Source organism: Chlorocebus sabaeus, chromosome 17, assembly GCF_047675955.1.
Source record: "Chlorocebus sabaeus isolate Y175 chromosome 17, mChlSab1.0.hap1, whole genome shotgun sequence".
Classification (NCBI taxonomy): Eukaryota; Metazoa; Chordata; class Mammalia; order Primates; family Cercopithecidae; genus Chlorocebus; species Chlorocebus sabaeus.
The window spans coordinates 35716552-35744521 of record NC_132920.1 but is presented as its reverse complement, the minus strand read 5'-3'; the positions used below and the strand labels follow the sequence as shown (position 1 = coordinate 35744521).

The window sequence follows — 27970 nt, the reverse complement described above, 5'->3', positions numbered from 1 at the left end:
TTGCAGGTGAGGAGACTGCAGCACAGAGATTAAGTAACTTGCACAAGTTTACACAGATAGTAAAAGGCAAACTTGGTATTCAAATCCAGGTAGTCTGAGGTTAGAGTATGCTGCATTTTTGACCTCTAAAATGTACATCCTCCTTTCTACTGTTGGAGAAAGAGGATGAAGATATATATTAAATGAAAAAGTAGTTTAGAACTGAATGTCTAGTTCACTGTCATTTGTGTTTTAAATTTTTTTAAAAAGGTGCAGCACACAGTAGGATACCAAAGAAACAAAACAATGACTTATAAGGAACAAATGGATGGCCTTTCTGCTTTCACTTTCCATCTCTTTCATGGGTGTTTTAATAATAGGCATGTATTACTTGAATAATTTTTTTTTTTTTTTTAAGAGACAGGGTCTCGCTCTGTCACCTAGGCTGGAGTGCAGTGACATAATCATTGCTCACTGTAGCCTCTTACTACTGGGCTCAAGCTATTCTCCTGTCTTAACCTCCAAAGTATCTGGAACTACAAGCATGTGCCACCATGCTGCACTAATTTTTTAAATTTTTGTAGAGATGGAGTTTCACTGTGTTGCCCTGGCCGGTCTTAAAACTCTTGGGCTCAAGTGGATGCTCCCACTTGGCCTCCCAAAATGCTGAGATTACAGGTATGAGCCACTGTTCCTGGCCACTTAACATATATTTTTAACTGAAATAAATGTAGCTTACATTTGGAAAAGTTGTAATATTTAATGAAGATTAAGCTAAAATCATAAATGACAAATGGTTTATCCATCCCTGCTTACATACGGTTATGTAGGGTTTCACTTGTCTTAATATCCTACCACCAGCTCACTTCAAATTCACTTCCTCTGGGGTTCATCTCTTATCTGATCCCACTTTGAATACTTACATTTTTGTTTTTGTTTTTTGAGACAGGACAGGGTCTCCACTCTGCTGCCCAGGCTGGAGTGCAGTGGCATGATCTCAGCTCACTGAAACCTCGACCTCCTGGGCTCAAGCAATCCTCTCTCTTCAGCCTCCTGAGTAGCTGGCAAGCACCACCACGCCTGGCTCATTTTTTCAATATTTTTTTGTGGAGATGGGGTTTCACCATGTTGCCTGGGCTGGTCTCAAACTCCTGAGCTCAAGAGATCTGCCCACCTTGGCCTCCCAAAGTGCTGGGATTACAGGCGTGAGCCAGTGTGCCCAACCCCCAGATACTTAATGTTTTTGATTAACAAAGTACCTCATTTGTAATGTAGCCTTTTTTTTTTTTTTTTTTTTTTTTGGGGGGGGGACAGTGTCTTGCTGTGTTGCCCAGGCTGGAGTGCAGTGGCATGATCTCTACTCACTGCAACCTCCGCCTTCCAGGTTCAAGTGATTCTCCTCCGTCAGCCTCCCAAGTAGTTGGGATTACAGGCACATACCACCATGCCTGGCTAATTTTTGTATTTTTAGTAGAGACGGGGTTTCACCATGTTGGCCAGGCTGGTCTTGAACTCCTGGCCTCAAGTGATCCACCCGCCTTGGCCTCCTAAAGTGCCAGGATTACAGGCGTGAGCCACCATGCCCCACCAAAATGTAATTAGCCTTTTAAATTGCCTGAATTTTCTATTGTTTCCCAAAGGACTTGATACTGCTTACAGTAAGATAATGATGCACATCATAGGAACTGTAAACATTGAGATTACAATTATATAGCCTAATATAGTCCTACAATTGAGCAGTAAATTTAACTTAGTTTCCTGGAAGTAGGCAAAAAATAAAACATTTTAAGTTCTGTAGTTGTGGTTTGACAAAAAGACACATACGTTTTTGTTTAAAGAAACCTTTTTCTGATTCTAAATTTCGAGAAGAAATGTGTTTCATAGACCCTTTTATGCAATTTATACTGTTCTGGTTACCTCTTGTTTTGTTGTTGTTGTTTTTTTTTTGTCTACCCAACTAAATTACAAGCTTCCTTAGGACAAACTCTATTTTTCAATACTATTTTTGTTCTATCTTTGCCTAGAAAATGTGTGCTTATTATAGTTGAAATGATAAATTAAGCAACAGTTGCAACACAGCCATATTTCATGGATAATGTTACCACCAGTTTTCAAAGACTTAATTTTTGAGTAGTTTAGGAATTTATACTACTTTCATCCCTTTCAGCAGGGAATCCTTTTTGAGACAGGTCTCACTGTCACCCAGCCTAGAGTGCAGTGGCATAATCTTGACTCACTGAAGCCTCAACCTCCTGGGCTCCCGGGCTTAAGCAGTCCTCCCACCACAGCCTCTGGAGTAGCTGGGACTATAGGTGTGCACCACTATACCCAGCTGTGTTCCTTGGGGTTTTTTTGTTGTTGTTTTTTTTAAGAGATGAGGTCTTGCTGTGTTGCCCAGGCTGGTCTCAAACTCCTGGACTCAAGCGATCCTCCCACATCAGCCTCCCAAAGTGCTGGGCCGATCAACAGGGAATCTTTTATGATAGCCTTGAAATAAATAATTATTTATTTATTTGTATGTAGCACTCTGTCATCTTGTAGCCCATACTTTCTAGCTGAATATGTAGTATGAAAAACTGGAAATTTGAACTTTTGTTTAATGAAAGTTAAATATTTTTAAATAGGGCTGATAGCTTTCAACTACCTTTTCCTTTCTCTTAGGCCAAGTTATCAAGGCATGGGACATTGGGGTGGCTACCATGAAGAAAGGAGAGATATGCCATTTACTGTGCAAACCAGAATATGCATATGGCTCGGCTGGCAGTGTCCCTAAAATTCCCTCGAATGCAACTCTCTTTTTTGAGGCAAGTATGTGTGTGATGTTGCCTTGTCAGCGTCTGCTCTACAATAGGAACAGCTTTGAAGCAACAGGCAGTGGGAAAAGGAGCTATAGAGAATCACATCCAACTTACTTATTTTGGAGCATGGCTTCTTGGATTGTTTCCCACAAACCCAAGGGTGCACGTGCCAGTGCTTTTTGAGAAACGTGTTTCCAGCACAAAAAGGTCATATCCAAATACACAAAAGACACTACACTTAGAAATAAAGAATCTGGTCCATGGTGTGAGTGTGACATACTCAAAATTGACCAGAATGCAGGATGGAAATGTTGGCAATAAATGTTGAAATATGCCTATGTCAAGTTGCAGGGTATTTTCATATTATAAAGGTTTATATGTCACAGATCTCACTTCTCTAGAAGTGTTTGATAGTGATAAAACATTATTCAACCTGTGTTGAAATTACATATATTTGGCAAAACTTGATTTTTAAGAACTACCCCAGCTAGGTAAAATACACCTTTAATCAGTCATAGGCCACATTCATGAAATTTATTTTTACATTTTGAGAAGGGAACTCCATAAATCCAGGGTGGGAAAGTTGTGGCCTCAAACTGTTCTACACCAGCACCTTGTAGCTCTGGCTTTTTGCCCACAGGATAGTGTTCCTAGTATTTCCTGTCTTTGCACTGCAGTCCCTTAGGATATAGTCCTAGACATTATCATTATGTGAAATTCTTTCCAAGTATGGAAAAGTATAGTGGTTTTTTTGGGTTTTTTTGTTTTTTTTTGCTACTTTTCCAATAATTAAGATGCATAAATGAATGTATACATTTTGAAAGAGCTTTATTTTGTAAAATGAAATAATTGGTTGCCCTTGCCTTCACATATGTTAAATTGGCTTTATTTGGTCTTTTCTCAGCTGAATTCCTTTTTTCTTTCTAGATTGAGCTCCTTGATTTCAAAGGAGAGGACTTACTTGAAGATGGAGGCATTATCCGGAGAACCAAACGGAAAGGAGAGGGATATTCAAATCCAAACGAAGGAGCAACAGTAGAAAGTAAGTATTAAAGTAAGAGGGAACTAGTCCTTAAAAGTTGGACCATTTATGTGGACGAAATGGAGACTTAAAAAAAATATGTTTATGGAAATGAACATATCGGCTGGGCGTGGTGACTCACGCCTGTAATCCCAGCACTTTGGGAGGTGGAGGCGGGCGGATTGCCTGAGCTCAGGAGTTTGAGACCAGCCTGGCCAGCATGGCGAAACCCCATCTCTACTAAAAATACAAAAAACTAGCCAGACGTGGTGGTGCACGCCTGTAATCCCAGCTCCTTGGGAGACTGAGGCACGAGAATCACTTGAACCGGGGAGGTGGGAGTTGCAGTGAGCCAAGATGGTGCTACTGCACTCCAGCCTGGGTGACAGAGCGAGACTCTGCCTCAGAAAAAAAAAAGTATTGAATATATCTCAAAGATAGTCTTAGCCGGGCACAGTGGCTCACGCCTGTAATTCCAGCACTTTGGGAGGCTAAGGCAGGAGGATCTCTTGAGCTTAGGAATGCGGCACCAGCCAGGGCAACATAGTGAGGCCCCATCTCTACTAAAAAGCATCAAGAGAATTAGTCAAGTGTGGTGACACATCCCTGTAGTTCCAGCTACTTGGGAGGCTGAGGTAGAAGAATCACTTGAGCTCTGGAGATCAACGCTACAGCAGAGAGCCGTGATTGTGCCATTGGCTCCGGCCTGGACAACAGCAAGATTCTGTGGGAGAAAAAAAAAAAAAAAAGTCCGGGCGTGGTGGCTCACGCCTGTAATCCCAGCACTTTGGGAGGCCAAGGCGGGCGGATCATGAGGTCAGGAGATCGAGACTAGCCTGCCTAACACGGGGAAAACCGTCTCTACTAAAAGTACAAAATATTAACCAGGCATGGTGGAGGGCGCCTGTAGTCCCAGCTACCCGGGAGGCTGAGGCAGGAGAATGGCGTGAACCTGGGAGGCAGAGCTTGCAGTGAGCCGAGATGGCGCCACTGCACTCCAGCCTGGGAGACAGCGAGACTCTGTCTCAAAAAAAAAAAAAAAAAAGAGAATAGTTTCAGATTCAACATTTATTTAATAATTTTATTTAGTAAATATTAATTCAACATCTGTGTGCCAGGCATGCTACCAGCCTCTACAAACTCAAAAATGAATACAAAGTAATTCCATCCACAAGAAATTCTCAATCTATGGACTCTTTGGTGTGCCAACAACTATATTAGTTGCCTGATATATTTGTTCATTTATTTCTCACAGCCTTAAGAGGTAAAATTTCCTGTCCCCAGATAACAAAAGTTAATTCAGAGATCTTAAATAAATTGCCCAGGGTTACAGAGTTACTGAACAGAGCAGTAGATTATAATCCTCTTTAGGACTCAAATCTATCTCATCAGCTGTCATCAAGATAAAAAATAGTTCATCATTTAGATCAATATTGGATAATAATGTTCATTCTATTCCCTATCAGTAGACCTAGGTTCAAGTCCTGCTTTGGTGTTTATTGAGTAACCTGAAGCTTTTCCGTTTCTTCATTTGCTAAGTGGGAGAAGGGGCATCTCTGAGGACTGAGATAGCTAACTCTTCTTCCCTCCCAGAGCAAATTATATATACCACTGTGTATACTACTTGTCACTTTACATTGTAATCAGTATTTGCCCATTTATCCCAATATACTATGAGTGCTTGAGGACCAGAATCTTTCTTCATCCTTTTGTTTTCAGCATTACCTGCAGTGCCTGACACACATTTGGTGTTCAATAAAGGCTTTCTTCATAGATAAATGCTTGAAAAGTGTCATTAGTGAGCTGAAATCCTTCAAAAGAGAGTTCTGAGAAAACAGAGAAATATTTCCATTAAGAACAAAAATCAAATCATTCAACAAGGATGGGAACATGAACTATTATTCTGTTTAAAATAAAGATTTCAAAAGCTAGGTGTAATGGTGTACACCTGTTGTCCCAGCTACTTGGGAGGCTGAGATGAGAGGATCACTAGAGGCCAGGAGTTCGAGGCTATAGCATGCTATGATTACACCAGTGAATAGCCAGTGCACTCTAGCCTAGGCACCATAGTGAGACCTTGACTTTAAAAAAAAAAAAAAAAAAAGTAAAATAGAGTTCATTTAAACAGAAAACAAGAATAGCTGAGTTTCTTATATTTAAAGTATATACTATTTTCGGCCCATATTTCACTTCTACGAGTTTGGAAAGTCAGTTAAAATTCTGTTGTTTTGGGAACAGTTACAAATATTACTTATCCCAAATTGTCATTTGGGATAAGTTTTAGAATACATGAAGAGCTTTAAATGTAGAATATCAGGGAAGTAGCTCCAGACTAGGAGTTGGGAGATAGGGTTCCAGCCTCAGCCCTGGTCTCAGGCTGGCTCCAACTAGACCTCACCTCTGGGCGTTAGCATCCTTCCTATGCAGTGAGGCAAGGTGGAACTGCTTAATTTTTAAGGTCCTACTAGCCCTAAAACTCCATCATAGAATTCTAAACATTTACAAAAGTTGTAGGAATGATAGAAAATCATCTTCACTATATTAGTAAGCACTTAAGCTTGTCTATAATGTGTATTTTAAATTTTTATTATGAAAAATTTCAAATGTATCTACAAAGGTAGAGGTTTACTCCTATGGATACAGGAACTCCCTAGATTCAGTAATTTATATTTTTAAACTGGAGGGTTTTGTCAACTAAGAGGGAAAACTTTTCCCAATTATGGACAATACCACAACATTACTACTGTGGAGACAACTTTAGAGCAGACTAAATTAAATCAAATCTTGCTTTTGGTAATCCTTGTGATGGGAGTCAATTTTTTTTAACTTTCTGTTTTGAAATAATTTTAGAATTACAGAAAAGTTGCACAACTAGTATACAGTGTTCCCTTATATGCCTCACACAGCTTCCTCTAAATGTTAACATCTTACCTAATCACAGTACATTTATCAAAATCAGGAAGTTAACATTGATATAGTACCAGTAACTGTTTTCCAGATCTTATTTGAATTTCACCAGTTACTACACTACTGTCGTTTTCTGGTCTAAGATCAAACTCAAGATCCAGCATTGTATTTACTTTTTTTTTTTTTTTTTTTTTTTTAAGATGGAGTCTTGCTCTCCCACCTAGGCTGGAGTGCAGTGACGTAATCTCAGCTCACTGCAACCTCCACCTCCTGGGTTCAAGCAATTCTCCTGTCTCAGCCTCCCAAGTAGCTGGAACTATAGGCGCACGCCACCATGCCTGACTAATTTTTAATTTTTTTTAGTGACATGGTTTCACCGTGTTGTTCAGGCTGGTCTTGAACTCTTGACCTCGGGTGATCCACCTGCCTCAGCCTCCCAAAGTGCTAGGATTACAGGCGTGAGCCACCGCACCCGGCCTACTCTACTATTTTGAATACAACTGACCATTTTGTAGAATATCCCTCAATTTGGGTTTCTGGGATGTTTTTAATTAGATTGAGGTTATGCATTTTTTGAAAATACCACTGAAGTGATGTTGTGCCTTTCATCATTATCAAGAGGTACATGATATTGATGTCTCATTACTGGTGATGTTACCTTGGAACACTGGGTTAAGGTGGGAAACCATGTTTCACTACTGCAAAGTTACTATTTTCCCTTTGTAATTAAAAAGTATTAGGAGGGAAGTACTATCTTGTTTTATATCACAACTTTACACACTCATTTTGACATTTGCTGATTTTTGCATGCAACAGTTATTACTGTACCTTTTGACTAATGGTAAATTCTCTATTGCTGTTATTCTCTCTACATTAATTTGAATCCTACTGTATATTTATTCAGTTGATTTATATCATTATGGACCTGTGTGTATTTATTCTGTAAGTTATTATTCATTACTATTCTTATTTATTTTGTTGTTCAGATTGTCCCAGATTTGACCATTGGAAACTCCTTTGAGTTTGTTTTTGTGTCCTTTCAATATTATCCCCATTTTTTTAAAGCACTTCCTTACTTTCTGGTACCACAAGACACTCATGGCTCGTCTTAAAATTTTCCTGCCCCAGACCTGGAACCGACCATTTCTCCAAAGAGCCCTGATTCCTTTTATTGGAGAAAGGCATTTAGAAACTAAGATCTGAGTGCTAGGTTTGCTCCTGCTATGAGATGTCATCATTCCTAGACCCTCTTAGCAGACAGAGAGATAGAGAACATATGAACCTCAACATACATACATATACATCTGTATGTATTTCTATATCAGCCTGTGTGTGTGTATAGTGGTTGTTGTTGTTTTGTTTTGTTTTTTTGGAGACAGAGTCTTACTCTGTCGCCCAGGCTGGAGTGCAATGGTGCAATCTCAGCTCACTGCAACTTCCGCCTCCCAGGTTCAAGCGATTCTCCTGTCTCAGTCTCCGGAGTAGCTGGGATTACAGGTGCCCGCCACCACGCCCAGCTGTTTTTTGTATTTTCAGTAGAGATGGGGTTTCACCATGTTGGCCAGGCTGGTCTCGAACTCCTGACCTCGTGGTCTGCCTGCCTCGGCCTCCCAAAGTGCTGGGATTACAGGAATAAGCCACCGCGCCCGGCCAGCCTGTATATATATGTGAAAAACCATGAATACTCACTGGCAGTTGCAGTTCCAGTTCCAATCCAACACTGCAAGTTTACTTGCCCTTTGCTCATTTGAAACACCATTCTCCAGAAGTGAGAAAGTGCTCTCATTCTCCACAGCATACTCATGGCTCCATCCTAGTGTATATGTAAGGTGGTTTTAGAATTGCTAACCTAGACCCCTGTGACAAACTGACTTTAGGAAATATTTGTGTATAGTACCTTTTGTCATTGACCTTATAGTGTATATTCAAAACACTTGATTTCCAACTGAGGTAACTTCTTTCTTCCTCACCCCTTCAATGTGATTGTGTTACTCAGTTGTAACAAATTGTTCATTTGTTACTGTTTATATTCCATTTTGGGTTCCTGCCATGCTCTGGTTAATTTTAATTATTTGTTTTATTTTGGATATGTGAAACATTATCATGATTTTAAACTATACAAAAAACAATATACTCAAAAGTGTCATTCCCCCCCTCATCCCTATTAACCTGTTCCCATTTCCCCATTATTTCCACCCTATTCCAGTCTCATTAGTTATGTCATTAGATCCTGGTTTTTCTTCCTGTATTTTATTATGTTTTATGTCATTTTATTTTTTCTGTTTCTGTCAACAAAGGGAGCCAGGTATGGTGGCTCACACCTGTAGTCCCAGCAATTTGGGAGGCTGAGGCAGGAGGATGGCTTGACCTCAAGAATTTGAGACCATCCTGAGTAACATAGAGACCTTGTCTCTACAAAAAATTTAACATTTAGCCACGTGTGATAGCACATGCCTTTAGTCCCAGCTACCCAGAAGGCTGAGGCAGGAGGATCTCTTGAGCCCAGGAGTTCAAGGCTGCAGAGAGTTGTGATCATGCCACTTGTACTCCAGCCTGGGCAACAGAACAAGGCTCTGTCTCCGTTTAAAAAAAAAGAAAAAAAGAACAAAAGAAAGGGCAATGACTAATCTTTTGTCTTTCATCTTGATAGAATGTACTTTCCTGGGAAATTTTAGAGTAAATGGTTGATTTTACTTTTTCACTCAAAAGACTTCCTTGGTTTTCTGGAACAAATCTATTTTATAGAAATTTATTGTGTCATACTTTCATTTATCAAGGTTAAAATGTCCTGGTTTTTCCTCCTTTAAACAAGTTAGCTATCTGGGGGAGGAGAACAAAGATTACCCTAAAGGTGGTCCCTGTTCAAAACCAAGATCACCTTGTTCTTTTTGAAATCTTCTCAGTCTTTACTGGTTTGCCTTTTCTTTATAGCATCACCAGATACACTTAGATGTGAAACCAGATATAAAACCTGGAACTAGGCCAGGTGTGGTGGCTCATGCCTGTAATCCCAGCACTTTGGGAGGCCGAAGCGGGCGGATCACCTGAGGTCAGGAATTCAAGACCAGTCTGGCCAACATGGCAAAACCCCATCTCTACTAAAAATAAAAAAAATTAGCTTGGAGTGGTGGTGGGCACCTGTAATCCCAGCTATTTGGGAGACTGAGGCAGGAGAATCACTTGATCCTGGGATGCGGACATTGCAGTGAGCAGAGATCACACCACTGCACTCCAGCCTGGGTGACAGAGTGAAACTCTGTCTCAAATAAATAAATAAAATAAAATAAAACCTGGAACTAAAGTCAGCTGTAGAGTGAACAAGAACAATAGACACTGATCACCTATTACAATTTGTTGTTATAGATACGTGATTTACTAAATTTCTGCCATTTCTGTGTAAAGAGACAATGAAGTGGTGTAGAGGAGGGGACAGATAGGCTTTGAAAGTGATGGACTTGAGTTTCGAATCTTGGAATTGCTCCCTGATATTTTTATGACTTTAGACAAGTTACGTAACTACCTGGAGCATCCAGTTTTTTTTAAATCTGTAAAATGGGAATAATTTTCACTCCCACAGGTTGTGTGACAGTGATATGGTTTGGCTATGTGCCTACCCAAATCTCATCTTGAATTGTAGTTCCCATGATCCCCCAGTGGGAGGTAACTGAATCATGGGGGCAGTTTCTCCCGTGCTGTTCTCATAATAGAGTGAGTTCTCACGAGATCTAATGGTTTTACAAGTGTCTGGCAGGGAAACCCTGCCGGCCCTTCTGTCTCCTCCCACCATGTGAAGAAGGGCATGTTTGCTTCCCTTTCTGCCGTGATTATAAGTTTTCTGAGGCTTCCCCAGCCATGTGAAACTGTAAGTCAATTAAACCTCTTTTCATTATAAATTACCCAGTCTCAGGCAGTTCTTCATGGCAGCATGAGAATGGACTAATACAAATAGTTATGAACAAGAATGTCAGACATTTAGTGGACACTTAATTTTTTCTACCCTATATATTGTGTTTCACTAATTTGTTTTGCTTCCTTTTAATTGATCTAAGGAAAAAGATCCTTGACTCCTCTTTTTCTTTTTCTGTCGCCAAGGCTGGAGTGCAATGGCACATCTTAGCTCACTGCAACTGTGGCCTCCCAGGTTCAAGTGATTCTCCCACCTCATCCTCCCGAGTAGCTAGGACTGCAGGCACATACCACCACACCCAGCTAATTTTTGTATTTTTAGCAAAGATGGGGTTTTGCCATGTTAGCCAGACTGATCTTGAACTCCTGACCTCAGGTGATCCACCCACCTTGGCCTCCCTAAGTGTTGGGATTACAGGCGTGAGCCACTGTGCCTGGCTGTCTCCTCTTTTTCTTATCTACTACATGTCATCCATCAGCAAATCCTCTTGGCTCTACCATGGTTATTAGAGACCTAATTTGCCTTTAATAACCATCTTCAAATTAATCATGTATCTTAATAGTAATCTTATCTAACTCATATTTCTCTAGGTTCTGGGGGAAGAATAACATTATGGACTCAAGAAAGCTTTTACTGAATTGTAAACTTTTACTTCCTTTTCATAATTCGTCTGTGTATGGAGGAGATAGGTTAGTTTGATGGGATTATTCTTTCTCAAAGAAATTTTGATTTTTACTCTTTATATGAGGATCCTAATGGTTGCAGATCAGTTTCCAGAATCTGTCCCACTATGCTTTTTCTTGTGTCAGTTAAGATGACCATCTTGTAATTTTTATTCAAAGTTTTCCTTTCATTTAAAAAGTTACTGTGTTCTAAGGTACTCTAATTGATATGATTATGATGACTGATACTTCAGTCCTTATACTTAAGTTTAATTGCAAGTCATGGCTACATTGCTACTTTTAAGCTTTACTTTCTTATAAAATCAAATCTGACTTACATAAGGTTCTAAATAGTTACCAATTACTCTTCCCCCATCCCCCAGTCTCTCACATCGTCTGATTTGTCAACTTTAGTGGTTGGAAGAGGCCCATCAAAATGCTGGCTGTATGTGGTTCTCTTGCCTCTCAGTACTTTCAGCCACATTTGAATGCAAAGAATGCAGATAGTCAGCAGTATTTTTAAATGTGAAATTTTCAACAGAGTGTTCTACAGGTTCCAGTTGTTGGCGTACCTCCTTTCCCTCTCCAAATCTCACTGAAATGATAGATGGAGGGAGCAAAGATTTTCAAAAGAAGAAGAAATCAATAATAGTGCTGGAAAGGGGAGGAATGTAACAGTGGATCAGAAATTATAGAGAATTTCTGGAATATGTAAAGTTGATGGAGTTGGACCAATGGAAACTAGTCTCAGCAAATCCAACCCAAGACAGGTGTAAAGAGGACTTATGCAGAGGTACTTACTGTTCCTCTCAACAGGCTTAGGCGGAACTCCAAGCTCATAGTCAGCTGGTATGAGGTAGCCCGAGCAGGCTGTGCAGCAATCATCAGGGTTGTTATAAAACAAGATGGGAACAGCGGGGCCAGTAAACCTCCAGTGCAGTAGTTCTCAACTTTTCCTGAATTTAGAATTACCTAGGGAGCTTTTAAAAATTCTGACACCCAGACCAGTTAAATAAGAATCTCAAATCTCAGAAGGTGGAACTCTAGGCACAAGTTGTTTTTGTTTTTGTTTTTGAGGCGGAGTCTCCCTCTGTCACCCAGGTTGGAGTGCAGTGGCGCGATCTCGGCTCACTGCAAGCTCCGCCTCCCAGGTTCACATCATTCTCCTGCCTCAGCCTCCGGAGTAGCTGGGACTACAGGCACCCGCCACCGCGCCCGGCTAATTTTTTATAGTTTTAGTAGAGACGGGGTTTCACCGTGTTAGCCAGGATTGTCTCTATCTCCTGACCTTGTGATCCGCCCGCCTCGGCCTCCCAAAGTGCTGGGATTACAGGCGTGAACCACAGCGCCTGGCTTTTTTTTTTTTTTTTTTTTTTTTTAACTCCCAGATTATTCTAGTTTGCAGGCAAGGACTGAAAACTACTAGACTAGGGTCTGGCTGTGACTTTTTCTCCCAAGCTAAAACCAGTAAGACCAGGTTCTAAAATAAAATAGAAAAATAATAAAATACATTTAAAAATAAATAATAAAATCAAATGTGCCTCAAAAGACTCCAAGTGTTGGGACTTAGACTAGGGAAAATGAATGCAGTTTTTGAAACCTTTTTGTTTTTTTTGAGACGGAGTCTCACTCTGTCACTCAGGCTGTAGTGCAGTGGTGTGATCTCGGCTCACTGCAAGCTGCATCTCCCGGGTTTACACCATTCTCCTGCCTCAGCCTCCCGAGTAGCTGGGACTACAGGCGCCTGCCACCATGCCCAGCTAATTTTTTTGTATTTTTAGTAGAGACGGGGTTTCACCATGTTAGCCAGGATGGACTCTGTCTCCTGACCTCGTGATTCACCTGCCTTGGCCTCCCAAAGTGCTGGGATTACAGGCGTGAGCCACCACGCCCGGCCTTTTTTGAACTTTTAAAACAAATTTAAAGGGGAAAAAAGTGAAAAGACAGCTTTTCACAGTAAATAATGCTAAAGTATTCTGCTCCTGAAGTCAACTTCCCTGTGCCATCATGCCCAGCTCATAGTAAATGCTTAATAAATATTTGTGAAATCTTCACCCTTAGATCCCCACAATCAGCCCATCCTTTTGCAGAAAGGCCTGCCATGGAAACATATCCAATTGCTTAGAAAAATGGTGCCAGCTAACTCTAGTCATTTGATCATCCCAAATCCTTCCTTTATAATATGGCCAGACAATAAAGAATCATCAGCAAATCTCATGAAAAAAAGCACCACTAAAGTGGACTAACAGAAGAAGTAGAAGAGAACTTTAAAAATACTAATTATTGTCTTCAGAAATTGTTAACAGGACATCAAATTCACAAGTCAAAAAGCCAACTTCCCTGAAAAAGGAAAGGGAGGACAAGAAAGTTTCTGGAAATTAGAGCATGATTAATCAAAACTGAAACTCAGGAAGGGTTGAAGAGCAAAATGGACAGTCCCTGAAATCTGGTGATCTGAAAGACAGCCAAGGATTTCTCAGAACACAGGAAAAAAGAGGGATGAATAGTGAAAAAGAAATTAGAAGATACGGATAATAAATCCAGGAGAGGTAATATGCATGTAATCAAACATCTAATAGAAAATTTCCTATAGGCGATGAAAGAAAAACAGTCTTAAGATTGAAAGGGCCAGTTGATAGTGGTACCCAGGAGGAAGGAGTGATTTTTCACCCAGATACATCCTGGTGAAATTTCTGAATTCTGTAGCTTACAAGAAAATTCTGAACTCTTCCAAGGAAGAACAAGCTATGTGCAAAGGAATAAGAATCTTACTCATTACACCAAAGACAATGCTTTTGATGATTGTCTATAGCTATATGTATTTTGAACCTAGAATTCCGTACTCAGCCAAACTATCGTTTATGTACGAGAACAAAATTAACTTTTTGGAATTTGCAGACTCATGTTTTTGAAAAAAAATACTGTGAGATGTACCAAAACAAACAAAAAAATAAGAAGCAACAACTTAAGGCATAAGAAACAGTAGCGAGAAAAAAAAAGTAATTCCCATATCAGATACATTTATCCTGGAAGATCTCTGAAGCAGTAGAGCTGTAATGTTAAAAGTAATATTAATAGGCCGGGCGCGGTGGCTCAAGCCTGTAATCCCAGCACTTTGGGAGGCCGAGACGGGTGGATCACGAGGTCAGGAGATCGAGACCATCCTGGCTAACACAGTGAAACCCTGTCTCTACTGAAAAATACAAAAAACTAGCTGGGCGAGGTGGCGGGCACCTGTAGTCCCAGCTACTCAGGAGGCTGAGGCAGGAGAATGGCGTGAACCCGGGAGGCGGAGCTTGCAGTGAGCTGAGATCCAGCCACTGCACTCCAGCCTGGGCGACAGAGCAAGACTCCGTCTCAAAAAAAAAAAAAAAGTAATATTAATAATGAAACAGTCTGGACTGGGCACAGTGGCCCACACCTGTAATCCCCACACTTTGGGAGGGCAGGGTGGGTGTGCCACTTGAGGCTGGGAGTTCAAAACCAGCCTGGCCAATATGACAAAACCCCATCTCTACTAAAAATACAAAATTTAGCAAGGTATGATGGCACATGCCTGTAATCCCAGCTACTCAAGAGGCTGAGGCAGGAGAATCACTTGAACCCAGGAGACAGAGGTGGCAGTGAGCCAGGATTATACCACTGCCTGGGTGACAGAGGGAGACTCTGTCTCAAAATAATAATAAAAAAAAATAACAGTCTGGATTCTGGATTATTTTAACAAAAGGTGGTGAGGGTAGGAAATGAAGAGCAGAAGGCAAAATTGTCTAAAATTATTTTATTTTTTAAAACATTTTTTGGCCGGGCACGGTGGCTCACGCCTGTAATCCTAACACTTTGGGAGGCCGAGGCAGGCGAGTCATGAGGTCAAGAGATCAAGACCGGCCGGGCGCAGTGGCTCAAGCCTGTAATCCCAGCACTTTGGGAGGCCGAGACGGGCGGATCATGAGGTCAGGAGATCGAGACCATCCTGGCTAACACGGTGAAACCCCGTCTCTACTAAAAAATACAAAAAACTAGCCGGGCGAGGTGGCGGGCGCCTGTAGTCCCAGCTACTCGGGAGGCTGAGGCAGGAGAATGGCGTGAACCCGGGAGGTGGAGCGGTGAGCCGAGATCCGGCCACTGCACTCCAGCATGGGCGGCAGAGCGAGACTCCGTCTCAAAAAAAAAAAAAAGAGATCAAGACCATCCTGGCTAACACGGCGAAACCCCATCTCTACTAAAAATACAAAAAATTAGCCGGGCGTGGTGGGGGTGCCTGTAGTCCCAGCTACTTGGGAGGCTGAGGCAGGAGAATGGCGTGAACCCGGGAGGCAGAGCTTGCAGTAAGCTGAGATCATGCCCCTGCACTCCAGCCTGGGCGACAGAGCAAGACTCTGTCTCAAAAAAAAAAAAAAAATTTTTTTTTGGAAATGAGGTCTTGCTCTGTCATCCAGGCTGGCATGCAGTGGCACAGTTGTGGCTCATTGCAGCTCAACCTCCTGCCCTCAAGCCGTCTTCCCATCTCGGCCACCAGAGTAGCTGGGACTGCAGGTGCACACCCAGCTAACTTTTTTTATCCTTCTAGAGACTGGGTCTTGCTATATTGCTCAAGCTGGTCTTGAACTCCAGGGCTTAAGCGATCTGCCTGCTGCAGCCTCCCAAGTAGTTGAGATTACAAGCTAGTGTACTACCACAACTAGCTGTCTTAATTTCTTGTTCCAGGGGAGATTATGCTGATTAATTCTTTTATTTTATTTTTAAGATTCAGGGGAGACATGTGCCAGTTTGTTACATGGATATATTGTCTGTAATGCTGAGGTTTGGGCTTCTATTGAACCCATCATCCAGGTAGTGAACAGAGAATATAGCCCTTGTACCTACCCCTCCATCGTTTTTCACTTTTGGAGTCCCCAGTGTCTCTTGTCTCCATCTTTATGTCTGTGTGTACTCAGTTTAGCTCCTACTTATAAGTGAGAACAGGCAGTATTTGGTTTTCTATTTCTGTGTTAATTCACTTAGGATAGTGGCCTCCAGCTGCATCTGTGTTGCTGCAGGGGACATCCTTTCATTCTTTTTTATGGCTGCATAGTATTTCATGGTGTATATGTACCACATTTTCTTTTTTTTTTTTTTTTCTTTCACGTCTGTCAAGCTATTCTTTACTTTGGAGAGAGGGCAGGGCAGAGTGCTCTGTCCTTCTTGGCAGTGGCTTTTGTCACGGTGGCCAGGACATTGCTCAGCTCCTCCTGCTTCCTCTTGGTACGGATGTGCATCCCCACCCTTGTCTTGATGAACTTGAGGGCCCATTTGTCCTTGGAAACCTTCAGTAACTCCATGGTGCACGGCTCGTATGGGGTGAAGCCACACACCTCTCAGATCATATCCTGCACGAACTTGGTGTATTTGGTAAGGTGCCTGCCAGGGTGGCTGTGCCTGGGCTTCCTCACGTTCTTGTCACCTTGTGGCCCTTATTGAGGCCCACGGCTATAGGGTAACACAGAGCCATGGCTGCTGCTCTCCAGTGGTGGCCGTAGTGGAAGGAAGCCCACATTTTCTTTATCCAATCCACCGTAGATGGACACCTAGGTTGATTCTGTGTCTTTGCTACTAAGAATATAACTGTACTTAAGAGTAAGTGCTGTGCTGGGCATGGTGGCTCATGCCTGTAATCCCAGCACTTTGGGAGGCCAAGGTGGGAAGATCACTTGAGCCCAGGAGTTTGAGACCAAACTGGGCAACATAGTAAGACCCCATTTCTACAGAAAAAAGAAAAAAAAAAAAAAGCCAGGCATGGTGGTGCATGCCTGTAGTGCCGGCTACTCAGGAGGCTGTAGTGGGAGGATCATTTGGGTCACATTTATACCACTGCACTCTAACCTGGACAACAAAGCTAAACCCTGTCTCAAAACAAAACAAGCTGGGTGTGGTGGCTCATGCCTGTAATCCTAGCACTTTGGGAGGGCGAGGTAGGCGGATCATTTGAGGTCAGGAGTTTAAGATCAGCCTGGCCAATATGGTGAAACCCTACCTCTACTAAAAATACAAAAATTAGCCAGGCGTGGTGGCGGGTGCCTATAGTCCCAGCTACTTGGGAGGCTTAGGCAGGAGAATTGCTTGAACCTGGAAGGTGGAGGTTGTAGTGAGCTAAGATCATGCCACTGCACTCTAGCCTGGGCAACAGAGTGAAACTGTGTCTCAAACACACACACACACACACACACACACACACACACAATGCTGCAGTAAACATGTCAGTGCAAATGCTAGCTCTCTTTCTGATAGAACGATTTATTTTCCTTTGGTTGTATACCCAGTAATGGATTGCTGGGTCAAATGGTAGTTTGATTTTTAGTTCTTTGAGAAATTTCCAAACTGCTTTCCACAGGAGTTGAACTGATTTCCATTCTCATCAACAGTGTTTAAGCATTCCCTTTTCTCCACAACCTTGCCAACATCTGTTATTTTTTGATTTTTTAATAATAGTCATTCTGACTCAGGTGTGAGATGGTATCACATTATGGTTTTGATTTGCATTTCTCTGATGATTGGTGATGTTGAGCATTTTTTGCATGTTCGTTGACTGCTTCGTGTCGTTTGCCTACTTTTTTAATGGGGCTATTTTTTTTTTCTTGTTGATTTGTTTAAGTTCTTTATAGATTCTGGATATTAGTCCTTTGTCAGATGCATAATATGCAAATGTTTTCTCCCATTCTGTAGTTTGTCCGTCTGCTTTGTTGGTAGTTTATTTTGCTATGCTGAAGCTCTTTAGTTTAATTAGGTCCCAACTATCAGTTTTTCTTTTTGTTGCATTTGATTTTGGGGACTTAGTCATAAATTCTTTGCCTAGGCAATGTCCAGAAGAGTATTTTCTAGATTTTCTTCTGGGATTTATATACTTCGAGGCCTTACATTTAAGCCTTTAATCCATCTTGAGTTTGTTTTTATATATGGTGAGAGGTAGAGGTCTGGTTTCCTATTTGAATGCCTTTTATTTCTTTCTCTTGCCTGATTGCTCAGGCTAGGACTTGCCATATACTGATTGCTGTGGCTCAGTACCATGCCGAATAGGAGTGGACACCCTTTTTTTGTTCCAGTTCTTAGGTGGAATGCTTCCAACTTTTGCCCATTCGGTATGATATTTACAGCTCAGTGCAGTGGTTCACACCTGTAATCCCAGGACTTTGGAAGACCAAGGCAGGAGGATTGCATGAGCCTAGAAATTCAAGACCAGCCTGGGCAGCATAGTGAAACCTTGTCTCTACAAAAAATAAAAAACAATTAGCCGCACATAGTGGCATGCCCCTGTAGTCCCAGCTTACTTGGGAGGCTGATGCAGGAGGATCACTGGAGCCTGGGTGATAGAGGCTTCGGTGAGTTACGGTTGCACCACTGCACTCCAGCCTGGGCAATGGAATAAGACTTTGTCTCAAAAAAAAAAAAAAAAAAAAGATATTGTCATAGGCGGCTCTTACTATTTTGAAGTATATTCCTTTGGTGCTTAGTTTATTGAGGGTTTTTTATAATGAAGGAATGTTGGATTTTATTGAATGCTTTATGCTGACTGATTCTGAACATTGATAAATATGTGTGTGTGTGTGTATATATATATCTCTTTAAATGATTTGTTCAGACTTTAATGGAAAGTACTAGTAAGAATAGCATGTGGCCGGGCGCGGTGGCTCAAGCCTGTAATCCCAGCACTTTGGGAGGCCGAGACGGGCGGATCACGAGGTCAGGAGATCCAGACCATCCTGACTCACACGGTGAAACCCCGTCTCTACTAAAAAAATACAAAAAAATTAGCCGGGCGAGGTGGCGGGCGCCTGTAGTCCCAGCTACTCGGGAGGCTGAGGCAGGAGAATGGCGCGAACCTGGGAGGCGGAGCTTGCAGTGAGCCGAGATCCGGCCACTGCACTCCAACCTGGGCGACAGAGCGAGACTCTGTCTCAAAAAAAAAAAAAAAAAAAAAAAAAGAATAGCATGTAGAATTTCCAAACCACCCCATGTGGAGTGGGGAAATAGAGGAACAAGGAAAACTTCATCAATTGAGCAAAAGTTGTTTTAAAAAATAAGAAAGCACTGGCCGGGCGTGGTGGCTCCCGCCTATAATCCCAGCACTTTGGGAGGCCAAGGCAGGCAGATCATGAGGTCAGGAGATCGAGACCATCCTGGCTAACATGGTGAAACCCTGTCTCTACTAAAAATACAAAAAATTAGCTGGGCATGGTGGCAGGCGCCTGTAGTCCCAGCTACTCAGGAGGCTGAGGCGGGAGAATGACGTGAACCCGGGAGGCAGACGTTGTAGTGAGCCAAGATCGCGCCACTGCTCTCCAGGCTGGGTGACAGAGCGAGACTCTGTCTCAAAAAAAAAAAAAAAAGAAAGAAAAGAAAACATCGTGTAAAAAACCTAAGACAAGAATAAAACCACTCATTGTCAGTGATTACAAAAAATATGAATGGGGTAAAGTCACCTATTAAAAGCAAAAGGTCTTATAAAGTGAGAACAACCACCATGTCTAGCTACGTGTTCTTTATAAATGAAACACCAACAATGTACTAAAAATTGAAAATAGAGGAAAGATTACATCTGCCCGTATTGAGATCTGATGGAGCTGTGAGACTTTACATTTTTGTTTTTCATATGCTTTTGAAGTATTTATGAATGTCCTGGGATGTAAGTCCAGGAACAGAGAGCAAATTCTTGGAACCACTTTATTATATGTTTTCACAAAATAATGTCATAACGGTACTTGGTCTAATGTGGCCAGTGTTTATTCTTTCAAATATTTTGGATTTATATAATTTGTTTCTTCCAAAAAGGTATCTTCAAGTCTTCAGGCAGAATAAAATCATAGTAGAAAATAAGTCTTTCTGGCCAGCCATGGTGGCTTACGCTTGTAATCCCAACACTTCGGGAAGCCAAGGTGGGAGGATTGCTTGAGGCCAGGAGTATGAGACCAGCCTGGCAACATGGTGAGACCCCATTCTTAACAACAACAACAACAAAATAGCCAGGCGTGGTGGTGTGTGCCTGTAGTCCCAGCTACTAGGGAGGCTGAGGAAGGAGAATAGCTTGAGTCCACGAGTGTGAGGCTGCAATGAGCCATGATCACACCACTGCACTCCAGGCTGGGCAACAGAGTGAGACCCCCAACTCAAAACAAAAAAATAAAGAGGCTGGGCACAGTGGCTCACACCTGTAATCCTAGCACTTTGGGAGGCCGAGGCAGGAGGATCACTTGAGGTCAGGAGTTCAAGACCAGCCTGGCCAACATGGCGAAACCCTGTCTCTACTAAAAACACAAAAATTAGCTGGGCATGGTGGTCCCAGCTACTCGGGAGTCTGAGTCATGAGAATTCCTTGAACTCAGGAGGCAGAGGTTGCAGTAAGTGGAGGTTGTAGTGAGGCAAGATCACACCACTACACCCCAGTCTGGGCGACAGAACGAGACTGTGTCTCAAAAAAAGAAAAAAAACAGTCTTTTATTGCTGCTGCTGCTGCTGCTGTTACAAAAAAAAAAAATTCCAGCCAGTTGGTCATTTATTTTAGAATAGTATTAAAAAACAAAGGTTCCATGTCAATATAGAATTTGTATGGCTTCCTAGAATTTATTAAAATAGGAATACTAATAGAGTCAAAAAGGAAAATTTATATAAATTAGTGAAAATTACCACCCTGTCCTTAATGCCCTATTTTAAGATTAGTCACTAAATAAATATTTACTTGCTGGCCCTGAACTCTGTGCTGGGTATTGTGAGGCACAAAAGAAGTACAAGATACTGCCTTTGCCTACTAAGAATTTTATTCATACTTTCACAGCTTTCTGTGTTGAGCCATTAAATGTTTTCTTACACAGAGCTCTCAAACATGTTTAATCTGGTATAATTTACCACTAGGTGGAGGAAAATAATTACAGCTAACGTTCATGTAGTTCATCTCTGTATATCCACACTTTACAATAGCGTTTTCACATGATAGACACCCTAACATATGAATGAATGAATATCAGGTGCTAGATTAAAAGCTCTAATTCAGTATCTAATTTAATCCTCTCCACAATTGTCATTTAGCTAGTATATTATGCACATTCTATCAGTGAAGAAACTGAGCTTCAAATCACTTTAATTACCTTGCCCAAAGTCATAATCGAAGTGCCAGAATGGGACTGGAATCCAGGTCTAACGCAAGTGCTATAGTGGTGTGAAGGGAAGACTGGTAAGGGCTGGTGTTCATGGAGAATTTGTTGCTAGATGTGTACTTCTTGTTTAGACTAAGGAAAAGAAATCATTTGCATAAATGTTACTCAGTTCCAGGAGCCAGGTTTCACGCCTGTTAGCGTCTAGCATCTGTCCGTCAGTTCCGGAAGCAATCTTACAGTGGTGTGTGTTCATCCTAAATAATACAAAACAGTGCAGAGGAGGAAGGGGGACAGTTTAGGGGAAATCTGACCACCATGCATGATGGAAGTGTTTCTCTTGTTCTGCTTTTAGAAAGCCATCTCTGCTTGCTTTTTCAGGGGGTTATTAAGATCCTACTCTCTTGGATACCATGCTCTATTAGGCAGGAGACACAGGCAGAGAGAAGCTCACTTGGCATGAATTAACCAACAGAGAAAACCTTTGCTCAGTGGGAGTAACCTGTCACAACCTGGTTTTCTCTGGCCACATAACCAGTCTTGTCTAGTAGTAATGCCATTACAACATTCCCATTCAGATCCCCATGACCCAGTAATTGTTTTGAGAATGAGTGCAAAGCTATCAGACACCAACTACTATAATTAGAAAAGGAAAAATAGACACTTACCAGAGCTAATGTCTTTAGGCTGGAGCATTTACAGCTTTTTGGGTTTTTTTTGTTTTTTAAGTTATGGAGCCTCTTTCTCAGTTTTGCTTCCTAAAATACAAATTGCATGGTTTAGGGGTTCTTGCATTTCATTTTTGTTACTGCTGTGCACTCTCTTTCCTTTTTTCCCCCCTATTTTAATCAGAGTACAAATTGCTGTCAGCACATCGAGTTCATGTGCCAGCCACATTCAGAACAGGGTGTTCTGTGCTCTTCAAAACAAAATTGCTCTAGGGCAGTAAGAGAACAATAAGTCAGAGCTCCAGTTTAAGTGATGTTTTGCAGCTCGCTTGATGTGGTTACACTCCGATTGCGCAGCTAAGCTTGGGTAATTTGGTTTGGTTTGAGTTTGTGGGGATTTGGAGGGACCTCCCTCCCCCTTTAAGTTACATAGTCTTTAAGTCAGGAAAAAAATGTCTCTTTTTAACTTGTTTATTTCTTTCTCTACCAAAAAAGCCCTAAGTAGAAGCATCCTGTATGTACTTTTATTCTCTTTGGGCACGTCATAGATGATTTACTTCCCGTAAATCATGCTGGTTGGGATTAGCAACAGACCTCCTGAGCCCTAGAGGCTGCACTCCCAGTGAGTCATGATGGTTATTATTAAATATTTATTAAGTTAGTATTTGCACTAAAAGATGCCAGGTCAAAAAGCAACCACAGGTCTTCCACAGCCAGAGCTGCCATGGTTTTTGTTTTGTTTTGGCTTTTTTGGTAGCAGTTTTAAAGATAACATTAAAAAGAATAAGTGGAGCTATAGGAACTAGTCACATCTGCATCTGTTACCACAAGTGGGGCCCCTACTGTGGCAATCAGCAGTCTTTCGTGGCTCCAAGTAGTATGTGAGTTCTTGTCAGCAGTCTTGTAGAACTTGTCACATCAGTGTTCCAAGTTTAGAAACCAGTTAACCCAGCAGTGCCCTTTGCTACTTGTAGATGTAGAAAATCAATGGGCTGTATTCACCATGAGGCTGTGATACCTCCTTTTACTCTGACATTCCGAATATTATCAGTATTACAAAGTGATGGTTTTGGTTTTTTTATATAAACTGGGGTGTATGTATCTGGATGTGTATCCGTTTAAGATTTTATAGTACTACAGGGTCCAATTTTGAAGGGTTAGATTTACCAGGAAAAAAAAAAAAAAGATTAGTCCACATGTAAAGTAGAAAATATTTATAAGAGCTACCACAAATGTTTACTGTCCTATTACAGCATCAGACACTAGTTCTGTCATTTATTGTCTCTCTGAGAAAGACGAGCTACAATGAATGTTTTGCTTTCTTAATTATGCCTTTGTTACAGTTTGACTTTTTTTTTTGGCACAGTTACTTCATTTATCTTTCCCAACATGTTTATTAGTAGCCAGTCTTTTTCCCTCACTAATGACGGGTTATCACATCTAAAGAGAACTTCTGAGATTGCTTATATAATTTTAATATCAAGTACATATATCAAGCTGAAAAACAGCCTAGGAAACTAACGCACAGGCAGGAATCCTTGCAGAGTCTCTGGATTTCCTGTTTTGAAAACATTCAAACTCGATCAACCAAAAGCCACAACAAATGTACTGATAATTTCCTCCCCCACTAAATGTACTCTCCTTAAGGGAGGAAGATGATACTTCCAACAATAAACTTCAGACAAAAAAAATCTGTTAACTAAGTTGTGAGCTACTAGGACAATAAATCTCTATGCTTGAGACATTCCACAATACATGAGCTGAAATTTACTTTGCTCAGCAAATCTTTTTTTTTTTTTTTTTAAATGAAAAATGTTATTAGTCTAAATTTCTTGGGCAGAGTTTTAAATATTTAGAACTCGTAACCTCTTTAGAAACATCCATTTTTACTCCAGTAAAAATATCTTTTTTTTTTTTTTAATAGAGACAGGGTCTCACTCTGTCACCCAGGCTGGATTGCAGTGCCGCAATAATAACTCAATGCAGCCTCGAACTCCTAGGTTCAAACAGTCCTCCCACCTCAGCCTCCTGAGTAGGTGGAACTTACAGGTGTGCGTCACCACCCTCAGCAAATTCAGTAAAAATATCTGAAACCTCAGACTCCCTATAGAACCTCTCTAGTATGCATGTACAGTCATATGCTGCGTAACATTCTGTTTAACAGCAGATTGCACATCAGACAGTGGTCCTATGAAATTGTAATTCCTTATTTTTACTCTACTTTCTCAATGTTTAGATACGCAAGTACTTACCATCGTGTTACAGTTACCTACCACATTCAGTACAGTAACATGCTATACCGATTTGTAGCCTAGGAGCAATATGCTACACCACTTAGCCTAGGTTATAGTAGGCTGCTCCATCTTGGTTTGTGTAAGAACGTTCTAAGATGTTCCCACAATGATGAGAATACCTGATGACACATCTCTCAGAATGTATCCCCATCCTTAAGTGAAGCATGACTGTATTTGAAAATTTTAAAGTTGAATTTATTTTTTAAATGTTTTCCAATCCAGAATGAACTTTCAATTTGCCACAAGTTAATTTTATCTAGAGCATTCTAAAAATAAGTATAACAGAAGGAATTATCAGCATTTGTGACTGTGGGACATAAACTAAAATGCCGTATGCCAGCTCTACCCAGACACTCCAGCTCTAGACCTTGTTTGGAGGAGCTGACTCAAGAGTTAGGCCCTTTCTAGTTTGACCCAAGTTTCCTAGACCCCATTCTGTGTCTGCCAGGGGAACACATCAAGATGGTATTAATACTGGTGAGTTAAAAGATAGTGAGTACTCAGTTCGGCAGCACATATTTGGAACAATACAGAGAAGATTTAGCAAATCAAAAGAAAAAAGAGAAGAAAAGGTTAGAAAGCTTTAGAGCATAAATGTCCTGTGGACATTCTGGCACCTACTATCTACACCATTCCTGTTCATTTTTCAGTTTTTCTAATTTCTTAGGCCTGGGCTAGAGGTAATTCACTTAAATGATTAACTGCAGGAATTTGATTTGAAGCTGGTTTCTGGGCTATATTGATATTGAGAGTGATATTACCAGGTCATAGAATCATAGAATTTTAGAGCTTCATTGAGATTATGTAGTTCAAAAGTAGAATGAGTTAGATTTGAATTTTTATTTGGAAGGTAATAGTTGTCTTATTGGGCATGCAATGAGTATAACAGAATGAGTGATTTTTAGTCTCTCTACAAGTTGTTGATCTAAAGTAGATCAGCCAGTGTTAGAAGCATTTTAGGAAATCTCTAATTTTGAATATAGGCTGTTATATTACAGAAGTAGAAATAAAGGATTTTCTCTCTTTTTTTTTTTTTTTTTTTTTTAGACAGAGTCTCCCTGTGTTGCCCAGGCTGGAGGCTGGAGTGCAGTAGCGGCTCACTGCAACTTCTGCCTCCCAGGCTCAAGTGATTCTCGTGCCTCAGCCTCCCCAGTAGCTGGGATTACAGGCACGTGCCACCACACCTGGTTATTTTTTGTATTTTTAGGAAAGATGGGGTTTTGCCATGTTGGCCAGGCTAGTGATTCGCCTGCCTCGGCCTCCCAAAGTGCTGGGATTACAGGTATGAGGCACCACGCCCAGTCAGGATTTTCTTATGAAATCCAAATTATCATATTGCTTGATGACTGTTATGCTATATTACCAGCCATCCATTTTTCTTATTACATCAAAAACTTAAATAGAAAGAATAAATACCCTTAATATTAAAAGTAGTTGTAAAGTTTCAGAGTATTGTTTTTCCTAGAAATAAAGAGTCTAGGCCAGACGTGGTGGCTCATGCCTGAAATCACAGCACTTTGGGAGGCTGAGGCGGGTGGATCACCTGAGGTCAGGAGTTTGAGACCAGCCTGGGCAACGTGGCGAAACCCTAAAAATATGAAATTAACTGGGTGTGGTGGCACACACCTGTAATTCCAGCTACTTCAGAGACTGAGACAGGAGAATTGCTTGAACCCAGGAGGTGGAGGCTGCAGTGAGCCGATATTGTGCCACTGCACTCCAGCCTGGGTGAGACAGAGCAAGACTCTGTCTCAAAAAAGAGTTTAACTGATCAAGAAAAAATGGATATCTGTATGCATTTTTCCTATTTTGTCTTAAGATAAAAAGCCTCTTATTTTAATATGAAATTACCATGGTAATGAGCTTGGTAAATTGGGGTGGAACAAGGAATTAGGCCTCCCAAAATTGACCTCCTAACATTTCAGGGGAGGTTATTAAGTAATTTGATTTGTGAAGTTATAGTAGACTCTTGATTCTTTCACACTTTACATTTATTATTTCCAGTAAGGGATATAGCTAAGATAGTTATTGATGTTGTTGTCTTTGAATTTACCATTTTTATTCAGATATATTTGTGAATGAGATTAGGACTCTTAAAGAAGAAGGAGCATATGTATTCATTTAACCTTTGTATATCATTGGAGAAATAGCCATTTAGTTTGGTTTTTTGGCATCTGAAGCCAAGGTGCAGTTACAGGTGTTTAAGCCATTATGTATTTGATATTAAATTTGTGGCATTTGATAACTATTTATTAAATAATCCAGCATGTCTTGACGTTGTATTATAGGTGAGGAAACTTCTGTCACATAGTAGGCTTAGAATAAACCTACGTTTCTGGTTTGTTACCTACTAAGCTGTCTTATTGATACAAATATCAGTAATTACAAGTTTAACCCAAAACAGAAATATGGTTGCTTCTAAACTTTCAGACTGGGTAGACTAAGCTTCACCAAGACATACTGTGTGTGTCTCTTGATGAAATGAGAAAGGGGAAATGGTATTTGCTACATTGTCGGCACTCATTTATCACATCACTGAATTAGCCAGTCCTAAGAAGCAGCTCTGTTGACTCCTGTCTCCTTGCCCTCAGTCCACCTGGAAGGCCGCTGTGGTGAAAGGATGTTTGACTGCAGAGATGTGGCATTCACTGTGGGTGAAGGAGAAGATCACGACATTCCAATTGGAATTGACAAAGCTCTGGAGAAAATGCAGCGGGAAGAACAGTGTATTTTATATCTTGGACCACGGTAAGCAGCATACCAGTTTGGAACACAGTTTAGGAAGTCACCTAAAGGACAGGAATATGCTTGCTTTTTCATTCAGTGTTTTGGCATTTTCAGTGAAGTTAATCCAACAGCGGAAACAATTAAATCAGGCTGCAGTTAGTCATCACATAAATTAATGGACTTTGCAATATCATAGAGGCTTGTGAGCATGTTTACTTGATTGATATATGTTCAGAATAGGACTTACAGGCACTTTTTGCTTTTGTGATGATTTGTCTTGCCTGCATTATTGCCAAGACAGGCAGTTATGGACTCTTCTCATATGTGGTTCTCTCACCCCCCTTCCCTTTTCTCTAAACTAGGCAGGAGGCAGGAAAACATGGGGGTTGGGATCAAAGAAGCATTTGGATGATTTACTACCACTTGGACTTGTGTCACTTGGTCTTATACAGAGTCCCTGGAAAAAAAAAAAAAAAAAAAAAAAAAGCACATTCTTCCTGGATCTAAAGGCAACGGAGATGACTCATTTTTTGCCTAAATTTTTCCCATCATAAGGATATCCATTAGCACTTCCAAGCTTAGAACCATCAGACACTGATAGTCTCTCTTATGAAAACATGTTTAGTATTATTTTTAGATCTAAAATTATACCATGAATCCAACCCTTCTGTCTTGAGAAACAGACCCCTGAGAGAACCCAGGGTGTTTTGATTTTGTCTGCATAAGAGTGCATCTGCTTATCTAGTGTATCCTGCCCCTGGCTCCATGGATTTCAGACAGTGGGATTCTGAGTTACTGAGAATCTTGATGACCTGCACTTGCCAGTAGGTGATGTTATGCCTTTGGTGGTGTCATTTTGTAGACTCTGTATAATCCAACGGCAGTTTAC

At 41.0% G+C, this 27970-nt stretch overlaps 1 protein-coding gene and 1 pseudogene across 3 annotated transcripts in view; one reads left to right on the top strand and one right to left on the bottom strand.

The window, feature by feature from the left end:
* Positions 1 to 27970, top strand: part of FKBP5 (FKBP prolyl isomerase 5) — a 138474-nt gene that overhangs the window by 87489 nt on the left and 23015 nt on the right. For all 3 annotated transcript variants that reach the window (XM_073005931.1, XM_007972831.3, XM_038006008.2), the window contains exons 4-6: positions 2641 to 2783; positions 3705 to 3819; positions 26946 to 27102. In XM_073005931.1, coding sequence (XP_072862032.1) covers positions 2641 to 2783; positions 3705 to 3819; positions 26946 to 27102 — 415 coding nt within the window. The remainder of the gene's footprint in view (positions 1 to 2640; positions 2784 to 3704; positions 3820 to 26945; positions 27103 to 27970) is intronic.
* Positions 16127 to 19921, bottom strand: LOC140708882 (large ribosomal subunit protein eL36-like; annotated as a pseudogene).